Genomic DNA, 18762 nt, shown 5'->3' on the forward strand with positions numbered 1-18762 from the left:
ACCACTTAGCTATTTTCACCACTGCACATAGCTTCTGCTGAAGCCCAGGGATGGCTTCCCACCCAGCTTGGGTGACATGCTCTGTACGGCAAGGTTGAGAACTGAAGGAAGCACCTGAGAAAGCGGCTCTATTGTCACAGACACAGACCTTACAAGGTGTGCGAGGCTGATCTTCCTGAAAGTGGAATGTGAAGTCTCCACGTGTCTCCTAAGAGCATCCAGAGCCCATCGGCCAGGGCTAGGGGCTGTCAGCGTAGAGTAACACCCACTCAGATTCTGCATGCCAGGCGCACAAGGCAAGCAGGTCCTTGCTTCCCCAACCCTCCCCACCCCCCTGTAAAATAATACTCTTTCCTCCACGGGATGTTTTCTCCCCATCCCCGAGGCAGAGGCAGGATGCAGCTGAGAGTCATTTGCAGACCACAGCCCAAGGTCAAGTTGCTGAAGGCTACGTACATCACAGAACCAATGGGCCTTGCTGTTCCAAGAGCAACTCATCCTAACAGATTCAAGCACGACAGGAAGAGACGAGAAAGAGAGCAAACCTCCTGCAACATGGGCCAAGGTTATCCCTGAGCTGCCCAGACCTCAGTCTCTCCATGTGACCCTGTGCAGAGAATACCTGCTCCAGAGACAGAAATATCTACGGTATCTCCAAGAAGCACGAAGTCACTCAGAAACCCAAGTTATCAGAGAACATGGAGAGAATGCACCGGCAATTGTGAGATGGTCCAAAGCATTCTGGCCCAGCACTGTCCAGTTAAAGTATAGTGTGAGCTACATCTATAATTTTCAGTTTTCTAGTAGTTTCATTTTTAAAATGAAAAAACCAGGTGAAATGAATTTTAAAATATATTAATATATTAACTCACTACAGCCAAAAGAAAATTATCCAAAAGAAATTATCACTCAGCCAAAAGAAATGATCATTTCAACATAATCAACGTAAAAATAACTAATGAGATATTTTACTTTTTCCCCCCATAGTCTCCAAAGTCCAGTGCGTATTTTGTATTTCGAGCACATGTTGGTTTTGGATTTCAGGTGCTCAGAAGCCACATGTAGCTGGTGGCTCCTGCCTTCGATGCCACAAATCTAGTCCACGAGTCGAGACCCCAAATGGGACAGATACTCTGCTTCGATTTTCTCATTGGAAGTTTGGAACTCTTTGTATTAAAGGAGCCATTTTGGTAACACTCGGGGTCAGGGAAACGCAGTGTCAATGATGAGAGATTTAAATTGCCTGGCATCTTTTTCATTGTGTCCCTTCTTTTTGCATGATTAATTAATAATAGAATCTGATGTGGTTCCAGCCTTGGTAAAGACATTTTTCTGAAAACCCTGGCTTCCTGCTGCCCACTGGGCCAGCTTCCATGTGAACTCTTGGAGGAGAATATTTACAGGGTGCTAGCAATGGCTCCTGAGAGCCCACGGGATCATCTCTGTTTCCCTGGGGCGGGTGAGACTCGCCTATCCTTCTGCACCTATTCTGTCACTGTGGATGGTCTGGGGCAGGACCTGGGAATCAAACCAAGGGCCCTGTGTCACCACAGTCCTGTAAATACCACGTCTGCTCTTTGGGGGGTGATCACACAGTTCTCCTCCTGCTGGCCTCTGGTGTGACAGCAGCCAGGGACGGCTGGCCAGCGGGTTCTGAAAACTGATTTCCTTGGGGGACCCTGTTTGTCCAGGATTAGTGTGTAGGAGTGCCCTCAGGGCAGAGAGCGGCCAACTCATACAGGCAGCCTCCCCCGAGCACGGACGTAGGCTCTAGCTAAGACAATGTCCAAAGACCTTGGTGTCAGTCCCACTTATATACACCGATGACCTACAGGGCTTTGAATAAGCATCTTCACCTTTGAGTCTGGTTAGCCATGCATCCATTCACTTCTTTGTTTCATGACTATTTGTTGGGCACCTATCAAGGGCCAGGCATCACTCAGTAGACAGAACAAGGCCCTGCCCGCATTTTAGTGAGGGGTGTGAAAAGAACCAGGAAGAACAAAGAAGAATCTGAGTGAGATGAAGAGCGCTGGGTGCTGTTTTCCATCAGATGCATTAGAGACCTGAAGCAAGTGGGAGAGAGAGTCATAGGACTCAACGGAGTAGGAATATTCCAGAAAGAAGGAACACAGGCAGGAGACTCTGAGGCAGGAGGATGCTTGGAGTCTGGAGTCTTGTGTGGCTGGTGCAGAAGGAAGGTTTAAGATAGGAGGGCTATAAAGGGCTTCAAAGGGATGGGGGAACAGGGCTTGAGGAGGGCTGTGGATTTTGTTGCAAGCCGGTAGAGGATTTTGAGCAAAAGAGTTAAAAATTCTGGAAGGTTCTCTCTAGCCACTGTCTGAAGAACAGACTTCAGGAAGGCAAACAGAAGTGGGGAGAACAGGTGCTACTGGAGTGGCCTAGTAGCACAGGTGTTGCTGGTCTGGGTTGGGATGAGGCTACAAGAGTGGTTGGGATGCGGCTGGAACAGACCAATGACGCTCCAAGCATGGAATTTGGATTTTCAGTAAGCATCAGGAAGGTTCGTTCTGGGGTCAGGCCAGTTTGGGAGGCACTGCCAGGCTGGGTGCTGTCAGAAACTGTACCATGAACCCCAAAGCACAATGTACAGGCAGAGAGGGAAGGGGTGGAGAGGCAGCCCACAGGCCAGGAATCAGAAGGCCCAGCTCTGGTGCTGGCTTTGCCTCCTCTAAATCCTTGGACAAGGCGTCAATCACCCCCTTGCCCCTCAAAGTCCAATCTGCCTTTAAATGTCAAAATGTAATTGCACCATTTTCTCATAGCATCACGGTAGCGGGCAAATGATAAGACGGTATGGAAAAAGTGCTTAACAACTGCACCTTCCCGACACTGTGGGGAAATCATCATCCTTATTATCTATGTGAAGAGAGGTCGTTTGAGGGGCTCCTGGCTTAGAACCTCTGAGCCTTCTGTAAATGCTAGACTCTGGGACGGTGGCTGGGATCCCAGTGGCTGGTTCTGGTTAGTGGATTTGAAATGTGGTAGGGCTGGGTGTTCCCACAGGCAGGTCCGAGACCGGGGGTTTGTCTGGGGGAGGTCTCCTTCCCAGCGGCACACTCGTCCCCTTCTCTCTCCTTCTCTAGACTTATTTCCTTAGTGACCTCATCCCTTCTTAGTGACAACTCTTTAGAGATGATGCCCAAACCTATGTTCCAGCCCCTAAACATTATCTCAGCTTTAGTTTCCAACGCCTAGCAGACATTTTTATCTGGATGTTCTACTGATTGCTCACAGGAATCTCAGAGGGAACATTGACATCTGTTCTCGAAGCATTTCCTTTCCTACCTCCCATGGCTAACAGCACCGTCCTGGCTAAAAAACAGGCAAGCGCCAATGATCTTTTTATTCTTTCCTCTCATATACCCTCCATCCCCCAAAACAAGCTTCAGTATGTGTCCATCTCAGCCCCGCTAATGATCCCTTTGATATGTCCCTCCTGGAGCTGTCTCTCTTGATTTCCCTAATCATTACCATCACTCAGATTCAGAATGTGATCATGTCTTACTGGGATAGTTCACTAACTTCTTATCTTTCTGACGCTCCTTCCCTTCCCCACCCTCCGTATACGACTGTCAGCTCTGGAAATCAAGCTCTGAAGAAGTTACATGTCAAGTCCACACTTCGAGTCGGTATCTGCATATGGAAAAAAATCCTGTGTTTTCTTAGCATGCCATTCAGGGCCCTCTCTTAATTTTTTTTTTTTTTTTCTCCTTGTGCTGCAGGCCCATTGACTGGGCTGATATTTAATGAATAAGACTGATGTTTTCTCTCTTTTAAACATTTGCCCAGGATGAACGCTATCAATATCGAGCACTTTCTGCGTCTGAGGCACTGTTCTGGATACTTCCTCCCCAGCATCAGAGTTAACCATCAACAGGAGCCTATGAATCCTGTGGCCTCTGGTTCCGAAAGGGAGAAGCTGGTGCTCGGAGAGCTGGATTGCTTGTCCAAGGGCAGAGCCGGGAATGAAACCTGGGCTACCCATCCCCCAGGCATGCCCTTCTTTGCTCCTGTGAATCTTCTCTCCTTGGGCTCTCCTCCCGGCATTCCTACAAGGAAAGTCTTCCTGCCCTGGGTATCAGCAAGTTCTAATACACCTCCCAAGTGTGATGTGTCTGTCCTCCCTGGCACAGTGAGCCCACAGATGTGTTCACCTTTGTCATCACTTCTGGACTTTTACTGCAAGACTGGTTTGGTCATCTCTGAGACCCACCCAGAAAGGTCAAGCGGCATCAGCGGGACAGGGACAGTGTGTTTTCACTAAGTTATCCCCAAGAGGAACTCTACCTGGGCCTGACACAAAGTGGGTCTTCCCTAAGTGTCAGCATAGGGTCATGAGCCTAACTCTGACCTGGCCTTTGAGGGCTGAACCAAGACTCAGAGGGCGAGGTGGCTTCCTGACCCTGCTCCAGCCCCTGCCCTCCGTTCTATAGCCCTCTTTTGTCTCATCTCGCTAGGGACGGGCTCAGGCTCCCTGGCCTAGCAGCAGAGCCCCCCTCTGCAGCAGGCACCCGAAGCACCAGAAGCTACATAAGTCAGATCTGCCGGACTCAGGCACCAGGGGAACAAGCCTCCGCTAGCCCCGCACCTGGAAGCCGGCTGTGCCCACCCCTGGAGCGCCGCAGGCCTGGCAGGCTTACCTGGATCCATTCATGTGGTCATACTCCCGCTTGACATTGACCCTCACCGGCTGATTAATCCACTCCTGCTGCGGCGGGAGGGGGTTGATTTTGTGGGGCTGGCCATAGTCAGGGCTCCCTGAGGCGGTCATGTCGGCCTTGGGGAGGTGGGCCGCCGCTCCGTAGGCAGAGTCGAAGAGGGACTGGTCGTCGCTCACCACCGACAGAGCCTCCTGGAAGGTCAGAGAAGGAGACCGAAAGCCCAGTGTCAGTTCATCCCGTGTCACTCTTCACCTACTCTCTTTCTGAACTGGCAGGGTGGCCCAGGGCTACCCCTGGCCACCGGCCGGAGGTCCAGATTGCTGACTGACTCACGTTAGGTGGGGGAGGGGGGAAGTGATCGGGGTGACGTGGGGGAGACAAGTTTACCCCCATGCGAACTCAGTACATTCTTTGCAGGTTACCCTGCATGAGGAGGGATTTGGGGGCAGTGGGGTGGGATGGGGGACCCCTCGGAGCCCGGGGGCTTGGTCACACCGTGCGCATGCGCAGTGTTCCGTGGGCGCTTGAGCACCGGCTTTCAGGTCTCAGCAGAACCACGTCTGACTAGCTTGTGTGTCCGTAGGGCTGGAAGGGGATGTGAAAGTGAGCATTGATATTATAGGTGAGGCAAGTAAGACCCACCCAGAGAGGTTAAGTATCCAACTCAAGGTCACACAAGGGAAGGGTGGGGCCCAGGGCTGCGGTTGCCTCTAATTTCGGTTTCCTTATCTGTAAAGGGGAGTAAGAATAGCTTTTTCAGAGCTGGTAGGTGGGTTAAATGAGAAAAATTCTTGGGACAGGTGTCTAGCTTGAAGAGATGCCCAGCAGCTTTCACAGGGGTTCTCTGGCATGTGTTGGGGGCATCTTACACGTGAGTCAGTTGGGAGGCTGCCTGCCTGCTAGGGACCCGGCTCCGTCATGCCCTCTTGCCTGACGCCTGGAGATGAGAGCTTCCTGTCTAAATTGTGATGATTCAGCTTGCCTAGGAACAGCTCTGCAGATGGGGGAGTCCCCGGGTAAGACCCTCTGTCTGCCCACTCACACTGTCCCATCCCTTGGTGCAAGTCTGTCTTGTGGAGATCTGGATGGAGAAAGGAAGCCTTGCACTGGGCAGAGATCTCCTCCCCTCCAAAGCACCATAATAAGATGCTTCCGCTATTCCAACCCCCTTAAATCACAGAGGCCAAGGGGTCACAGACTAGAGTTTGATGTTCCCTAGATCACATAATCATACCAAGGTAAGTTGTCCGCGCTCCGGAAAAGAAGGGAACAATCTATAACCCAGAATGAATTTACAATCAATGTAATCTATAATTACACAATCTGTCATTGTGAAGATGAGATGGATACTATCCAGGAAATGCTTAGAACAGTCTTTGGCACTTAATGTCACCCAATTAATGTCAACTATGATGATTCCTACTGTTCAAGGACAGGTTCTCTGAGGCTACGTGTTAGGGGCTGAATTGTTCCCTTCAATTCACAGAGTAAAGCCCTGATGCCAATACCTCAGGATCTGACTGCAGTTGGAGAAAGGGCCTTTGGAGAGGCTATTCAGTTGACAGGAGGTTCTTTGGATGCACCCTAATCTGATCTAACTGGTGTCCTTATAAGGAGAGGATGTCTGGACACACAAAGTCCACCATGCGGAGAGGCTGCAGGCCACCTGCAGCCAAGGAGAAGAGCCCTCAGAGCCTGCCAGCACCCTGACCTTGGACTTCCAGCCACCAGAACTGTGAGAAAATAAACTTCTGTGGCTTAAGCCACCCAATCTGTGGTATCTTGTTATGGCGGCCCGATACACCACCTTTACGTAAGCCCTCCCGTACCCGTAAAGTTGCAGTTTGCTCCACCAGCTAACCCTTACTGTTTCTCCCAGGGTCATTCGCAGCCCCGGCAGGAGGACAGCCAGAGTTCAATGAGAAAGTCTCTTCTGTGGCTGCTTCTAGCTGGGGTTGAGGAAGAATTACTGGAACCTACTCCGGGAAGTCTGTTCCTGCCCCAGAAAGCTTTGGATCATATAGATATGGCCAGAGATGGCAGTTTCTAAGCTGAGCTGTCCACGCAATATTGAAAGGCCCACATTTGCCCAACCAAGTGGGTGTCTCTTGATCCTGACCTAAAATATTCTGGGATCCTTCTTCATTTTCCACTTAGTGCCCTTGCTCATGTTCAGAGGAAATCTGGGCTTCCTGGAACCACCGTCTTTGGGTAATTTGACCCATTCTCCATGTCACTTAGGGAGCAGACCTGGCTCCTTATCCCAGACCAGTTTTGAGTTGCCATCCAGGCCTTTGGTGTTTTGATTTTAAGTTGAAAAGCATGACATTGTAAGTGACCAGAGAGTTGAACCTGAGTCCCTGAAATTCTGGGGGTTCTACATGAGGAGCAGAGATGCATTACCCCCTAGGTAATAATAATAATAATAATAATAATAATAATAATGTGCACTTTTGGTGGTAAAGGGGAACCCTCACCAGTCCGGCTACTAAAAGAAACTATGTATGTGTAAGGAATTGGGTATCATCTTCTGCTATGGAAAGTGGCTTTATGCTTGGTCAATCAGGCACACATCCTAGAGTTTCCAATGAAAGAATTTCTTATCTCCCTTCCTCTAGGTTAGGGAAAAGATGGTGGAATAATGGGAGGAAAGAGGCAGGAAAAGAAGGGAACAATCAGAAGCATCAGGGAAGCAGGAAAGATCCCTCCCCTCATTATCCCCAAAGAGAGGGGGCCAGGAAGCAAGAGAGGCAGGGTTTCATGTCCAAGGGGGCCAAACAGGTGGCAAAAGCAAGGCTTGTGGCAACAGAAAACATGAGATGAAGCAGCGGGTGTTGGTGGCTGACCATGGAGAAACTTCTTAAGGAAATGAGAACGAAGAGCTTACAGGACCAAGGGTAGGTGTGGTAAAGGGCATGAAACCTGTTTGAACTCATTTTGGACTGCAGTCCACAATCAAAGGAAACCAGTCAGGCGGCAACATCACAGGGGGAGAGATCCCTGATTTCCTCCCAAGCGTCACTCTCTCCTCCTGCCTGACTAGTCTTCATCTAACGGTCCAGGCACGTGGGCATCCTTGCCTTTCTCTTCCAGACTCTTCCCTCCCTGACAACACACGGGCACTCTCTGCACTCATCCAGCCCACCATGCACATCCCCTGGGCAGAGGGAGCTCCCCCGAAAGTCTAAATACCTCCCGCCATGATCCCCGCTCAGACACCTCTGAGAGCTCACTTGATGTTGCCTGCAGCAAATCTACTCTCATCTGCTTGTGTTCGCACAACTCAGCTTTGCCCCAGCTGCCCACCCTTATATCTCACGACATCCCCCCAGCCCCCGCAACTCCTGCCCAATGCTGACTATTCCTGCTGTTCCACTCAGCGGGCTCTGCTCACATACACTTGGTCAGTTCCCGTGTTGTGGGCACCCTTACTCTGTCCTTTCCACCTGCATGCACGTCCAATATTTCCCATTTTCTAAGGTAAATGAGATCTTCCTCACCCTGTGAAACCTTCCCTGATAGTTCCCTCTGACTCATTTGAGCTTCTGAAAGCGCAGTGAGAAGAGGGTGCCTGGGTTGGCTCAGTTGGTTAAGCATCTGCCTTCGGCTCAGGTTGTGATCCTGGGGTCCTGGGATGGAGTCCCGCGCTAGGCTCCCTGTTCAGCCAGGAGCCTGCTTCTCCTTCCTCTTTCTCCTTCCCTCCCCCTTGTTCATGCTCACACTCTCTCTCAAATAAATAAAATCAATACTCCTTAGGTAGGTGTGTGTGTGCGGGCATACACATACACACACATACACACACCACACTTTCTCTCTCTTTCTATTTCTAGTCATTGATAAGCAAAAGATTTTTTTTCCCTTATAACAGTATGGAGAAAAGAATCTGTGGTTGGGAGAAGCTGGGAAGGGAGAGAAGATGAAGAGGAACAACTCCCTGTCTGGTCTGCTGGACTGAAATTAAGAAACCTAGTAAGAGCAGGAGGCCAGAGACGAGAGCCACTAGGTGGGAGTAACAGATTTGGGCAGCGAAACAGGCTGACTGAAGACCCTGGTGAAAATTTAAAGTTGGGGAGGAGAACATTCTCACTGTCTCTGAAAGGAAATAGCACCCCTCTTGCCCTTCAAGACTGAGAGCCATAGGGGCATCCCAAGACCACACCCCTAGCAAGTATGCTTCTGTCTTGAAGATGGGGAGATTTCTCTGAACCTCTTTGGTGGCATGGGCTTAGTGAGGAGGGGACAGGCTTAGAGGAAGGACAAACGGGGAACATGGCACTGGGTATCTGTGGCTGACAGACTTGTGTGAGAGCATCTTGTCACTGCTGGGGACTATGGGGGCTGCTGGGGGGGGCTGGATAATGGATATGGATGAGGCACCAAGGTGCTGCTTTTTTTTTTTTTTTTTTTAAGATTTTATTTATTTATTTGCTGGGGAGAGAGAGAGAGAGCATGCACGCACAAGCAGGGGGAGTGGCAGGCAGAGGGAGAAGGGGAAACAGGCTACCTGCAGAGCAGGGAGCCCGATATGGGACTCAAAGTCCTGGATCATGACCCGAGCCCAAGGCAGTTGCTTAACCAACTGAGCCACCGAGCCTCCCCAAGGTGCTGCTTTTATCATGTGAGAAGCTATTGAGCTGGTAGATATTTCAATCACACACTTTGTACACATGCTTTTACGCATGTGCAGCTCTTGCTGTTTTGTGTCTTATAAAGCTGTTTGCTTTTACTTAAACTCTCAAAACTTCTAAAAGTTTAAACATGAAACTCTTACTTGTACTGAAAACTCTTTACAGGAAGGAGTTGTTGGTTTTCAAGATATTTTTGCTGATGACTTGTTGATAAGAATTTAATTTTGGGATGAGAGATTGAATTCAGAAAGACCTTTGGTGTGAAATTCACAGACCATTCTCAGACTGACGACTAAGTTCCTTCAGTTTGTAACGTCTTCACTTTTTCTATTGACTTTAGCCATGACCCAGAAGACAAATGATTCTTTTAAAGACTGTTAAAATCCAGGTTGCTTTAGAGCATGCTACATAAAAATTGACTTCAAAGTGAAAAAGACACAAGGTATGGGCTCCCTAGCCCCATGTGGCCCCCAGTTCTGGGGTTAATCCTTCACCCTCATAGTCATCACTGGGAAAGTGAGCCCTGGATGTGCTTAGTAACTGGGTTCTGAGAAGTATCTTTCCTTTGCTCTGCTGATTGCTGGAAGGAATATAGCAATTCAGGATGCTCTGGTGCCTCAACCACTGAGTTCTAGACCCAGAGGGAGGCACACAGTCCCTTGACTCCAAGTACATCAGTACCCAACTCGGTCCATTTGCCAGAAAGCTCCGACAAGGTCAGCTACCGGGAGAGGCAGCTGGAGTTCTGAGCTAAGAGGTTGGCCCTATTTGCCCGTAGAAATGCTGACCAGACTGTGTCTGCCTTCCTTCCCGTGATCCCCTGCTGGTCCTGGCAGCCAGCAGAGGGATATGGCCCATGGAGCGCTTGTCCTTACCCAACTTGGGTAAATGCCTTTAGTTCATCACTTATAATATATCCTGTGGTCTCATTATTGAAAAGAGGTCTTAGCAGATAATTATCATAGCACTTAGTAAGTGTGAGACACTGTTTATATGAGTAATCCAATTTAATCCTCTTAGCAATTCTATAAGGGATGCACTATTATTACCCCCATTTTTTTTTTCGGATGGGAAAATGGCTATTCAGAGAGGTGAAAGAACTCGCTCAGGTCGCACACCAAGTGAGCGTGATCTGGGATTCAGATTCAGGTCTGCCGCCCTCACCTCCCAGGGAGCCTGTGCACGCCTTGAGGACAGCTCTTGAGTTCATTGTAACATAGAGCCCAATCTTTGGAGTTGGAGAGATGCGAATTTCAATCTGCTCTCCAGCAGTTGCTCATAAACCCATCACTGATTGTGATTTATGAATGACTCTCTGAACTACACATCCTTATCTCTAGAACACAGATAATAACAGTACCTCACCTGGTACATTTTGAATATAGGCAAAATGAGTAAATATAAGTGAATTTCCCAAATCAAGTGTCTAAAGTTCTTAGGATACAGTAAATACTCACATTGAAAAGAAGCCCAAGGCTGAGATGGCATTGGGACCCTCGTTACTGGAGCTGTGAGATGGAGCAGGGAAAGGGGAGAGTGCAGATAAAGCCAGAGGTAGACCTCCTTCTCCCCTGTGTGGGTTACTTCAACGGAAGTTGCTTAAGGTTCAAAATTAGCAGGTTTGGAGATAATAGTTAGATTTTGAAATGCAAATTCCATGAGGTTTCTGAGAATAGAGCCTGCTTCGCTACTGTTTCCACTCTCCTCTTTCGAACCATGGATGTTGTTCCACTGCAGCCTGAGAGCTCTCTAAATTGGTTTCTGAATTGAGGCTTCTAGATGGCAGATAAATTTTTGTTAAATAGCCTTGCAAGGGAGAGGAAGAGCCACTCATGGCTGAGCTAATCAAAACAGAGGCGGCTAACTCCTATCCTTATCGCCATTCATATATCATACATGCAGTAAACATCAGGAAAAGACCATGTGTATGTCTGTGAATTCACTAATAAGAAAACCTTTCCTCATTTTGGAATTTGTCTCATATATATATATATATATATTTTTTTTTTTTTTTCTTCCTTCATTTCTTAAAAATACTAGCAGACATAGCTTCCCAAATTCGTTTTCCTTAGATTAAGGCATATGTTCTCTGTGTGCACGTCAGTTGAGTGATAGGGGACTGTGGTCACAGCACGGCCACATGATGGCCTGGCTGATATTAATGATGAGCAAACAATTGCATCTCTGAAAAAGCTTTGCTGAAACAGAGATGGAAAAACCCCTAGAGTAGCAAAAAAAAAAAAAAAAAAAAAAAAAGACGGTGTCTGGACCCTGGACTTTCTCCCCTTCTATTTCTGCCATGATCCTGTCCACAGAAGAATACACATATAATCCACACTTATGAACCAAACAGATTCAGGGGAGGAAACGTTCCAGACAAAACGATGGAGGAGAGACCCTGTCCTTCGCTCATCCTGATTGACATAGTTAGATTGAGTTTCTACACCAGCACAGGGAATGACCCAAGACATGGCGCTCCAAGAAGCACACATTCCTTTCCTTTCCCTCTCTCCTGCCCTGAACCCTTCAAGGACAGGTCTCTGTGGTTCATGAGCTTTGCTGGAGGTGGGTGAAAGGACTGTCAAAAGCAGCCCCACCAGGTTCCCTGCCGCTGGCTGCCCGGCTCAGCAGGCCGCGCGACTCCCAGACCAGGCCTCTGGAAAGCTCATCTCTGGGTCACCGCAGGGAGCACGCTAGCTTTGGCTTTTTATTACATTCTTTGCATAATGACATGAAATCCCTTTGCTTGCCAGCCAGAGAGCATACAAAATTCAGACAAGATTCTAGGAAGCAAAATGCCCTGTCTTCTCTGTTTTTGGAAATCAGCAAACTCTGCAGCAGTGGGAGCATCCAGCTCATGGGGGCGGGGCAGGGGGGTGGGCGGTGGCGGTCTGGTCATAGTCACATGTGAAGTGTCCTTGTCACATCTAAAGCTGTTAGTTCAAGCCTTTTGCTTCTCACTCTTTTCTAATCGCTGGCCGTGTACTCCCTTCTTCCTCATTATTTCAGTCCCACAGAGGGCAGGTGGACAAAAAGAAAAGAAGGTAAACTTTATGACAAGTTGGATAAGGAGGAAGGTGGGTAACATCAACAGTCACCAAATATTAAGCCACACATGGGATAGTCCCGGAGCTACCTGAGCTCACATCTGCCTGGTTGTCTTTTCCTGAAAGGGCCAGGTTAATATTGCTAATCTTTGCCACTCCCCGTCTGCATACAGGCTCTCTTTCTCTTCCCCTTGAACCCCCTTGAACTTCACTGACTGCCTTCATCAACAAACAGAAGATGGCAGAAGTGACCTTACAGGACTCCCAAGGCTAGGTGATAAAGGACATTATGACTTCCACCTGCTTCTTGGTCTCTCTTGGGGCTCCAGGCCTTAGAAACGCCACCATGCCACAAGGAAGCCCAAACCAGCCCAGGCAGAGAAAGGCATGGAGAGGCCCACATGGAGAGGGACCCGAGGCCACCAGCCACCAGCCCAGCAATGACCTTCAGACTTGGGGGTGATGAGCCGCAGATGAAGGTTTTGCCCACGACCACCATAGCAGTTGTATGCCCTTGAGTTTTGGTATAGTTTCTTACATAGCCATAGAAACTAGAATTAAAATGAATTAAATCTAGATGAATTAAATGAATTAAAACTAGAATTAAAATCTTTAATTAAAATGATTTCCTATCATTTTAATCAGCAACAAGAGAACCCAGATTCAGAGGCTGCCGAGCACGATCATCTGTGTTTCCTTTTCACTAGGGTTGCTGACACCGGCTGCAAGAATCAGTGCCAGGACTCGCTAGATGGGGAACTGAGGCACAAAGCCCACACTCCTTAGGATCACACAGTGAGGGAAAGTCAGTCTCAGCGTTCAGGCCTAACTCTTCTGATAACCACCTAGCAGAAATACCCCTCCATGACATCGAGAAAACACATAACCAGGGCCACTATTTCTTTTCTAGGATCCTTATATTATAAAAAGGGAAACTGAGCCTTAAGGGGGTTTCTACTTGCCTTAGGTCCCTCAACTAACAAATGACCCTGCTGGTAGCCTGAGTACAAAACCCACACTCTTCCCCCAAACTCCTTCTAGCCCATTGACTCTAATCCAGGCTGTGCTACAGAGCCAAACTTGCCAAGGAAACTCGGAGTGATTTGCTGATTTCTAAGGTATTTCATTGAACTCTGTCCCCCTACTTCCCCTCTCTCCATCCTCTTCCCCCCCGCAACTTAAATCTTCACTCACTGGGGAGGGGGCTTCTGCAGTGGGCGACCCAGGGAAAGGCAGCCAGCCAAGTTCCTAGAAAATGGAATTAGAATCCTTTGCAGATGAAAGTACTTTATTTAATGGAGTTTAATAAATTAAGGGAATGAGCCTAAATGAGTTCAGAGAAGAGGGTCTCTGGGTTCTATAAAGGCATGCCATGTAACAGAATCCAGAGCTGTGGCCTTGTGTTAATCATGGTCCCCATTAGATACTTCTGCAGATCTCCCGTGGTATCTACCTTTGCCTGTTGACTTTGAGTTTTCACAGTCCCTGTTTTGACCATAACCACATTTAAAGGGCATCTCTAAACATCAAAGTTAAATTCTCCTCCCACAGAGAATGATTTTACTGCTGAAAAGAAAAAAAGTGCTGAATATGGAAACTCACAGGAAGGGGATAGAAGGTTAGTCTGAACCCCAAGACAGGGACGTTTTATAGTATGCTTTACTTTCTGTTTCTTTACAATGGGCCTGACCGCCCTTCAACATGCTTTTTCTCGATGACAGTGGGGGTAGCCAAAGGGTCAGCAAAGACCTGTCATGTGGAGTTTGTTGTACTTTTGACCATCCACGGGGGCGAGCGCCTCTCCCATCACAGGAGGTGAGCTGGCCCCTCAGGTGGACCCCACAGTGTTGGAGGGATAGGACCGAACAGTGATGGGAAGCTGAGGTTCACTAAGGTTAGGAACCTTCGATGATCTCCTCCGTGAAATGGAGCACATGTTCTCCAGCGTGTTCAGATGGGCTGAAAGGGGGGAAATTAAGCCCTCGCAGGTGCAATGGGGTGATGATGAAAAGAGCTGTCAACCAGCAAAACAGAACCCCAGATGCCATGGGGAGAAGCAGACACAGAAGAGAAAAGTCCTGGAAGGGACCCGGATACAGCAGCAGAAACAGTTCCCTGTGCACGAATTTCACTGCTTATCACTTGCATCAGGACTATATTCTGCCAGATTTCACAAGGCTGGCTGTTCCAGTCATCAAACATACTGGAATAGGGCACCTGGGTAGCTCAGTTGGTTAAGCCTCTGCCTATGGCTCAGGTCATGATCCCAGAGTCCTGGGATCGAGTCCTGGATTGGGGCTCCTGCTTGGCAGGGAGCCTGCTTCTCCCTCTGCCTGCTGCTCTCCCTGCCTATGATCTCTCAATCTCTCTAGTAAATAAATAAAATCTTTACAAAGAAAAAAATACTGGAATACTTCCATACCAGTGCCTCCTTTCCCTTCTCTGCCTGGGGACAACGAATGGGTCAATGATTGGCACAGCAGGTCCTCCTAGACCGCACTCTAAAACAAGGGGTTGGCACACTTGTGCCCACGGCATAGGGGTGGTTATGGATCTGCACATTTTCCCAGACCTAGCAGGGGGTTTTCTGATGACAGGCGTTTTGGCAAGTAAGGACCAGGGAAGATTCAGCCTGGGCTGGAAGCAGTCTTTCTCCCCAGGAGGATCCTTGAGCCTGTTGGCCTCTGAAGGTGTCAGAAGGCAAAGGACAGAGAAAACAAAGCACTTGTCTCTTTCCTCACTCCATAGGGTGCATGTTCCAGTAAAAGGCACTGGCTACAGGCTGGGTCAAGGCAGAGCATTACTGGCTGTGTGAATTTGGGCACACTACCTACACTCTTGATTCCTGGAAAATTTTAACGGTCTTCCATCAAATGTTGAACACCCTTGGATGATGACGAATGGCCACACTGCCCCAAACACAGAGAACTGAAAGCTTGGAAGAAGTGTCCTCTGAGGGGACTGGCTCTGGTATTTCCCCACAGAGTCCCCATGTGACCCCGCACAGGGCTGATTTAAGAGGCTGGGAGCCGGGAAAACGTTCCTGGCCGGTCCTGTTGCTTGAGATTGGGAGCTCCACGAATTGCCCTTGGAGCCTTGTCTTGGTGGGTCTGGCTCGGTAGCAGGATCAGGAGGATCTCAATGTGGTCTGTGGTGAGGAGAGGGGACTCTGAGTGACAAAGGGAAGGAAGGGGGCAGGGAGGCAGTTCAGGTCTGAAAGGATGGGCTCCCCCAAGGGGCAGACAGCTGTCCAGCAGGGGTGGAAATGGCACTTGCTGCCAAGTTTATCAGCGGTGGGGAGCAGAGGAAGTGTAGGTGGCAGGTGCCCTTGGGTGTTTCTTTGAGTCCTGGGGTCATGGGAACTTTCCCATCCTCCTTTTTCTCAAAAACCGGTTCTGCCGCTGGAGGCACGTCATCCCTCTTATTCTTTCTTTTCATTCCCAGTTGCTTGCTCAGTTCCCGACACCCAGTAGGTATGCAGTGACCTTTTCTAAGGGATAAAAGCCCCAGAGCTGATAAGAAACACAGAAACCCCATCCCCCTTGCCAGCACCTTTAACCACCAGTTGGATTTCCCATTCTCTCTTGGCCATGTGTGATTTACACTAAGCCGGGCACCCCAGGCTTGTCCAGTTTCTTTTCAAACAGCCACACCCAGTGTCCAGTTTAAACACAAGGCCACCGACCGCTCCTTCTGAGCAGCTCATTGAGGTCCTATTCCTAGAAGCTGTGATCTTACCGGACAATTTCCTCGTGTGACAGTTTCCGTGGCAACTGGTGTCTTTATAATCACAGGAAGGCCACGAGGACACACGCACACGGTGGGGGGGGGGGGCTTTGCTCTGTTCCTTCCAGCTCCTGTACCCCAGGAGCACCCTGGCAGGGAGATGAAAACAAATCCAGCCTCAAGAAGCTAGGTGTCTGGTCTCAAGCGCCCAAGCCATGTCTGCAAGCCACAGCTGGCACCGGATAGGACAACGCCGCTTCACCATGGTGGGGAGCAAGGCATAGCAGGAGAGACGCCATATTCTTTCATCTCCTCACAGGGGTCTGGGAAAAGAGGGGCCCCTGAATTCACTTCACAGTTCTTAATGGCTGTCTCCTTTCCATGATTCACACCCAAAGAGCCACGCTTGGTGACCTCATGCCCGTCTAGTCCTGAGTGTGCAGTATTTCCAACTTTCACATCTGGACGAACCATCCTAGCCAAGGTGCTTCATTGTGTTGTGGCCCGGCAGCATCTGGTTACCATATTGTTGCAGCAGCGAGTGGCCAAGTCCCTGAGGATGGAGGTCATGGAAGGAGGTGGTACCTAAGCAGCTCCTTCTCTGGGCCAGCTCAGCAGCCATGACCCCACCTCTGCCCAGCCCCTGTGCTTTATGTTATCCTCCTGCTCCATTCCTCTGGTGCCCTTCTGTATTCTTCACTCTTCCTGCATCCTGTTCCCATTCCTTCTCTTTCTCTTGTTCCTTCTCTTGCATTTTAATGTTCTGTCTTAAATAGATTCTCCTCTTGTTATACAAGCCTCAGCACTCCAAACCTTCAGACTCCTATCTAAAATACCTTCCTTGACTGCTCTCTGGGTGTCTGCAAATACCTTTTCCCTTTGCCCAAACCAGCGGTCCCTACACAGCCCTGCTCTCCACATGCTCCCTGTCTCTCACCGGACCTCATTTACTCACCAAACTTTTACAGAGGACCTACTAGGGGCCAGGCATTCAGCTAGACACAGGGGCTACAAAGATGAATGAGTCTCCAAAAGCACACACTTGCCCTTAAGGAATTCAAGTCTAGGCAGAAGACTGGTGCAAACATCGATACTCTTGTGGGGGTGGGAAGACGGGGCAATAAGTGAGGGGCTCGGGGGTGGCCTCCTGAAGGAGGAGCCTGAGATGGGTGAAGGGCACCTTCCAGAACACCTCAAGGGCCACAACCTCCAGGAAGTTTCCCTGCCCCCTCCAGCCCACCACAGTCACCACTTCCACAGTAGTACTTGAAATTAGTAGTACTTTCTATCTCTACCACCCAGTCAGCATTTTATTCTAGTCTGCTTTGTCACATTGCTTTTTTTTTTTCTTTCACTCCTGCCATATATGGTAGGTTTTCGTAGGTTCACCTTCTGTCTCTCCCACCAGAGTGTAAATCCCGCAAGGATGGATTTTCTTTGCCATTTTCCATAGACGTCATTCACACTGACGGAGTGCCTTGATTCCCTCATCCCGAAAGCACCCAGTTGAGACAGAGGGTGTTCACATAGGGCAAGGGCTCCCCACTGCGTCCCTACTGGCTTCTTGGAGATGTCGTTTATGGAGGCAGAATGACAGGATCGGAGTTCCTCATCTACTGCTCTTAAGTACTGTGACCTTAGTCAAGTTCTTTAATCTCTCTGGGCCATAGTTCCCTTTTCAGTAAAATAACAAAGATAATAATTGTATTCTAACTCATGCCCCTCACACAGCAAGCACCCTCTGAACTTAATCTTCTTCCTAGGATTCACAGTTTCTAACATAAGAAAAGCACTTCATTTCTCTGGGCCTGTTTCTTTACTTGCAACATCAAAGGACCGAACGGGATCATCTGCCAGACCCTCTCCAGGGCTTCGATGCTAAAATCTATTAGTGGATTGACCCCACAGCCCCATTGCCTGCAACAGTCCCAGTTTAGGCCTATTGTTTCAGATAATGCTAAATAACACCTCTCTCCACTCTCAGAATTATTCCCATTTGAATGACACGTTATATGTATGAGCAAGCTTGGCTATCTCGGTGTAGCTTAGCTTCATGGGACCGTGGGTTGTCATCCTTGCTCTCCCTTCCAGGGAGGAGGTAAGGGGAACCGAGGACAGCCTGGTCTACACAAAAAGCCAAGCATCCGCTCCTCTTGGAGCTCAGGCTCCATCTCCGGTACACAGCTGGTCTTTCGGTTGGCAGCCACCCTCAAAGCGGTCGCCCACTGGGTTGGCCTTCATCCTTGTTTGGCTTGAGTGCCAAACCTAGGCAGTCTGGCACTGGGCCTCCTGTCTCTCGGCATCCATCTATAGGAAAAGCAGATATTTTGTGAACAAGTCCTGCCATGGTCTTCCAATGAAAACATCTCAGTGGAATTACATGGAGATATTTTCTTTGTCAATCTCAGTAAAGCTATTAGAACAGAAAACCCGGCTGAAACCCACTGACAGTTCCTGGGGACTTGGGACTGATTTAGTTACTCTATAAAGGGTACTTAGTGTTCTACTCTTGGAAGCTTCTGAAGGTATTGGCCTTGACCAGTAGGAGCCTGTCTGTCTCTCTCAGGGACATGTGTCATGGTGGGAGTACAGCTTGATCCTTGATGGCTCCAAAACTTATGGGAAATGGGAAACTAGCTCACAAGATGGGGACACCCTGAGATGTCCCAAACCTCC

At 49.0% G+C, this 18762-nt stretch overlaps 1 protein-coding gene across 4 annotated transcripts in view; it reads right to left on the minus strand.

The window, feature by feature from the left end:
* The window catches only part of FLI1 (Fli-1 proto-oncogene, ETS transcription factor), a 122655-nt gene that overhangs the window by 47524 nt on the left and 56369 nt on the right, over positions 1 to 18762 (minus strand). For all 4 annotated transcript variants that reach the window (XM_059413964.1, XM_059413953.1, XM_059413970.1 and 1 more), the window contains one exon: positions 4665 to 4876. In XM_059413964.1, coding sequence (XP_059269947.1) covers positions 4665 to 4876 — 212 coding nt within the window. The remainder of the gene's footprint in view (positions 1 to 4664; positions 4877 to 18762) is intronic.

This window comes from Mustela nigripes, chromosome 1 (assembly GCF_022355385.1).
Source record: "Mustela nigripes isolate SB6536 chromosome 1, MUSNIG.SB6536, whole genome shotgun sequence".
In the NCBI taxonomy this organism is placed as follows: domain Eukaryota; kingdom Metazoa; phylum Chordata; class Mammalia; order Carnivora; family Mustelidae; genus Mustela; species Mustela nigripes.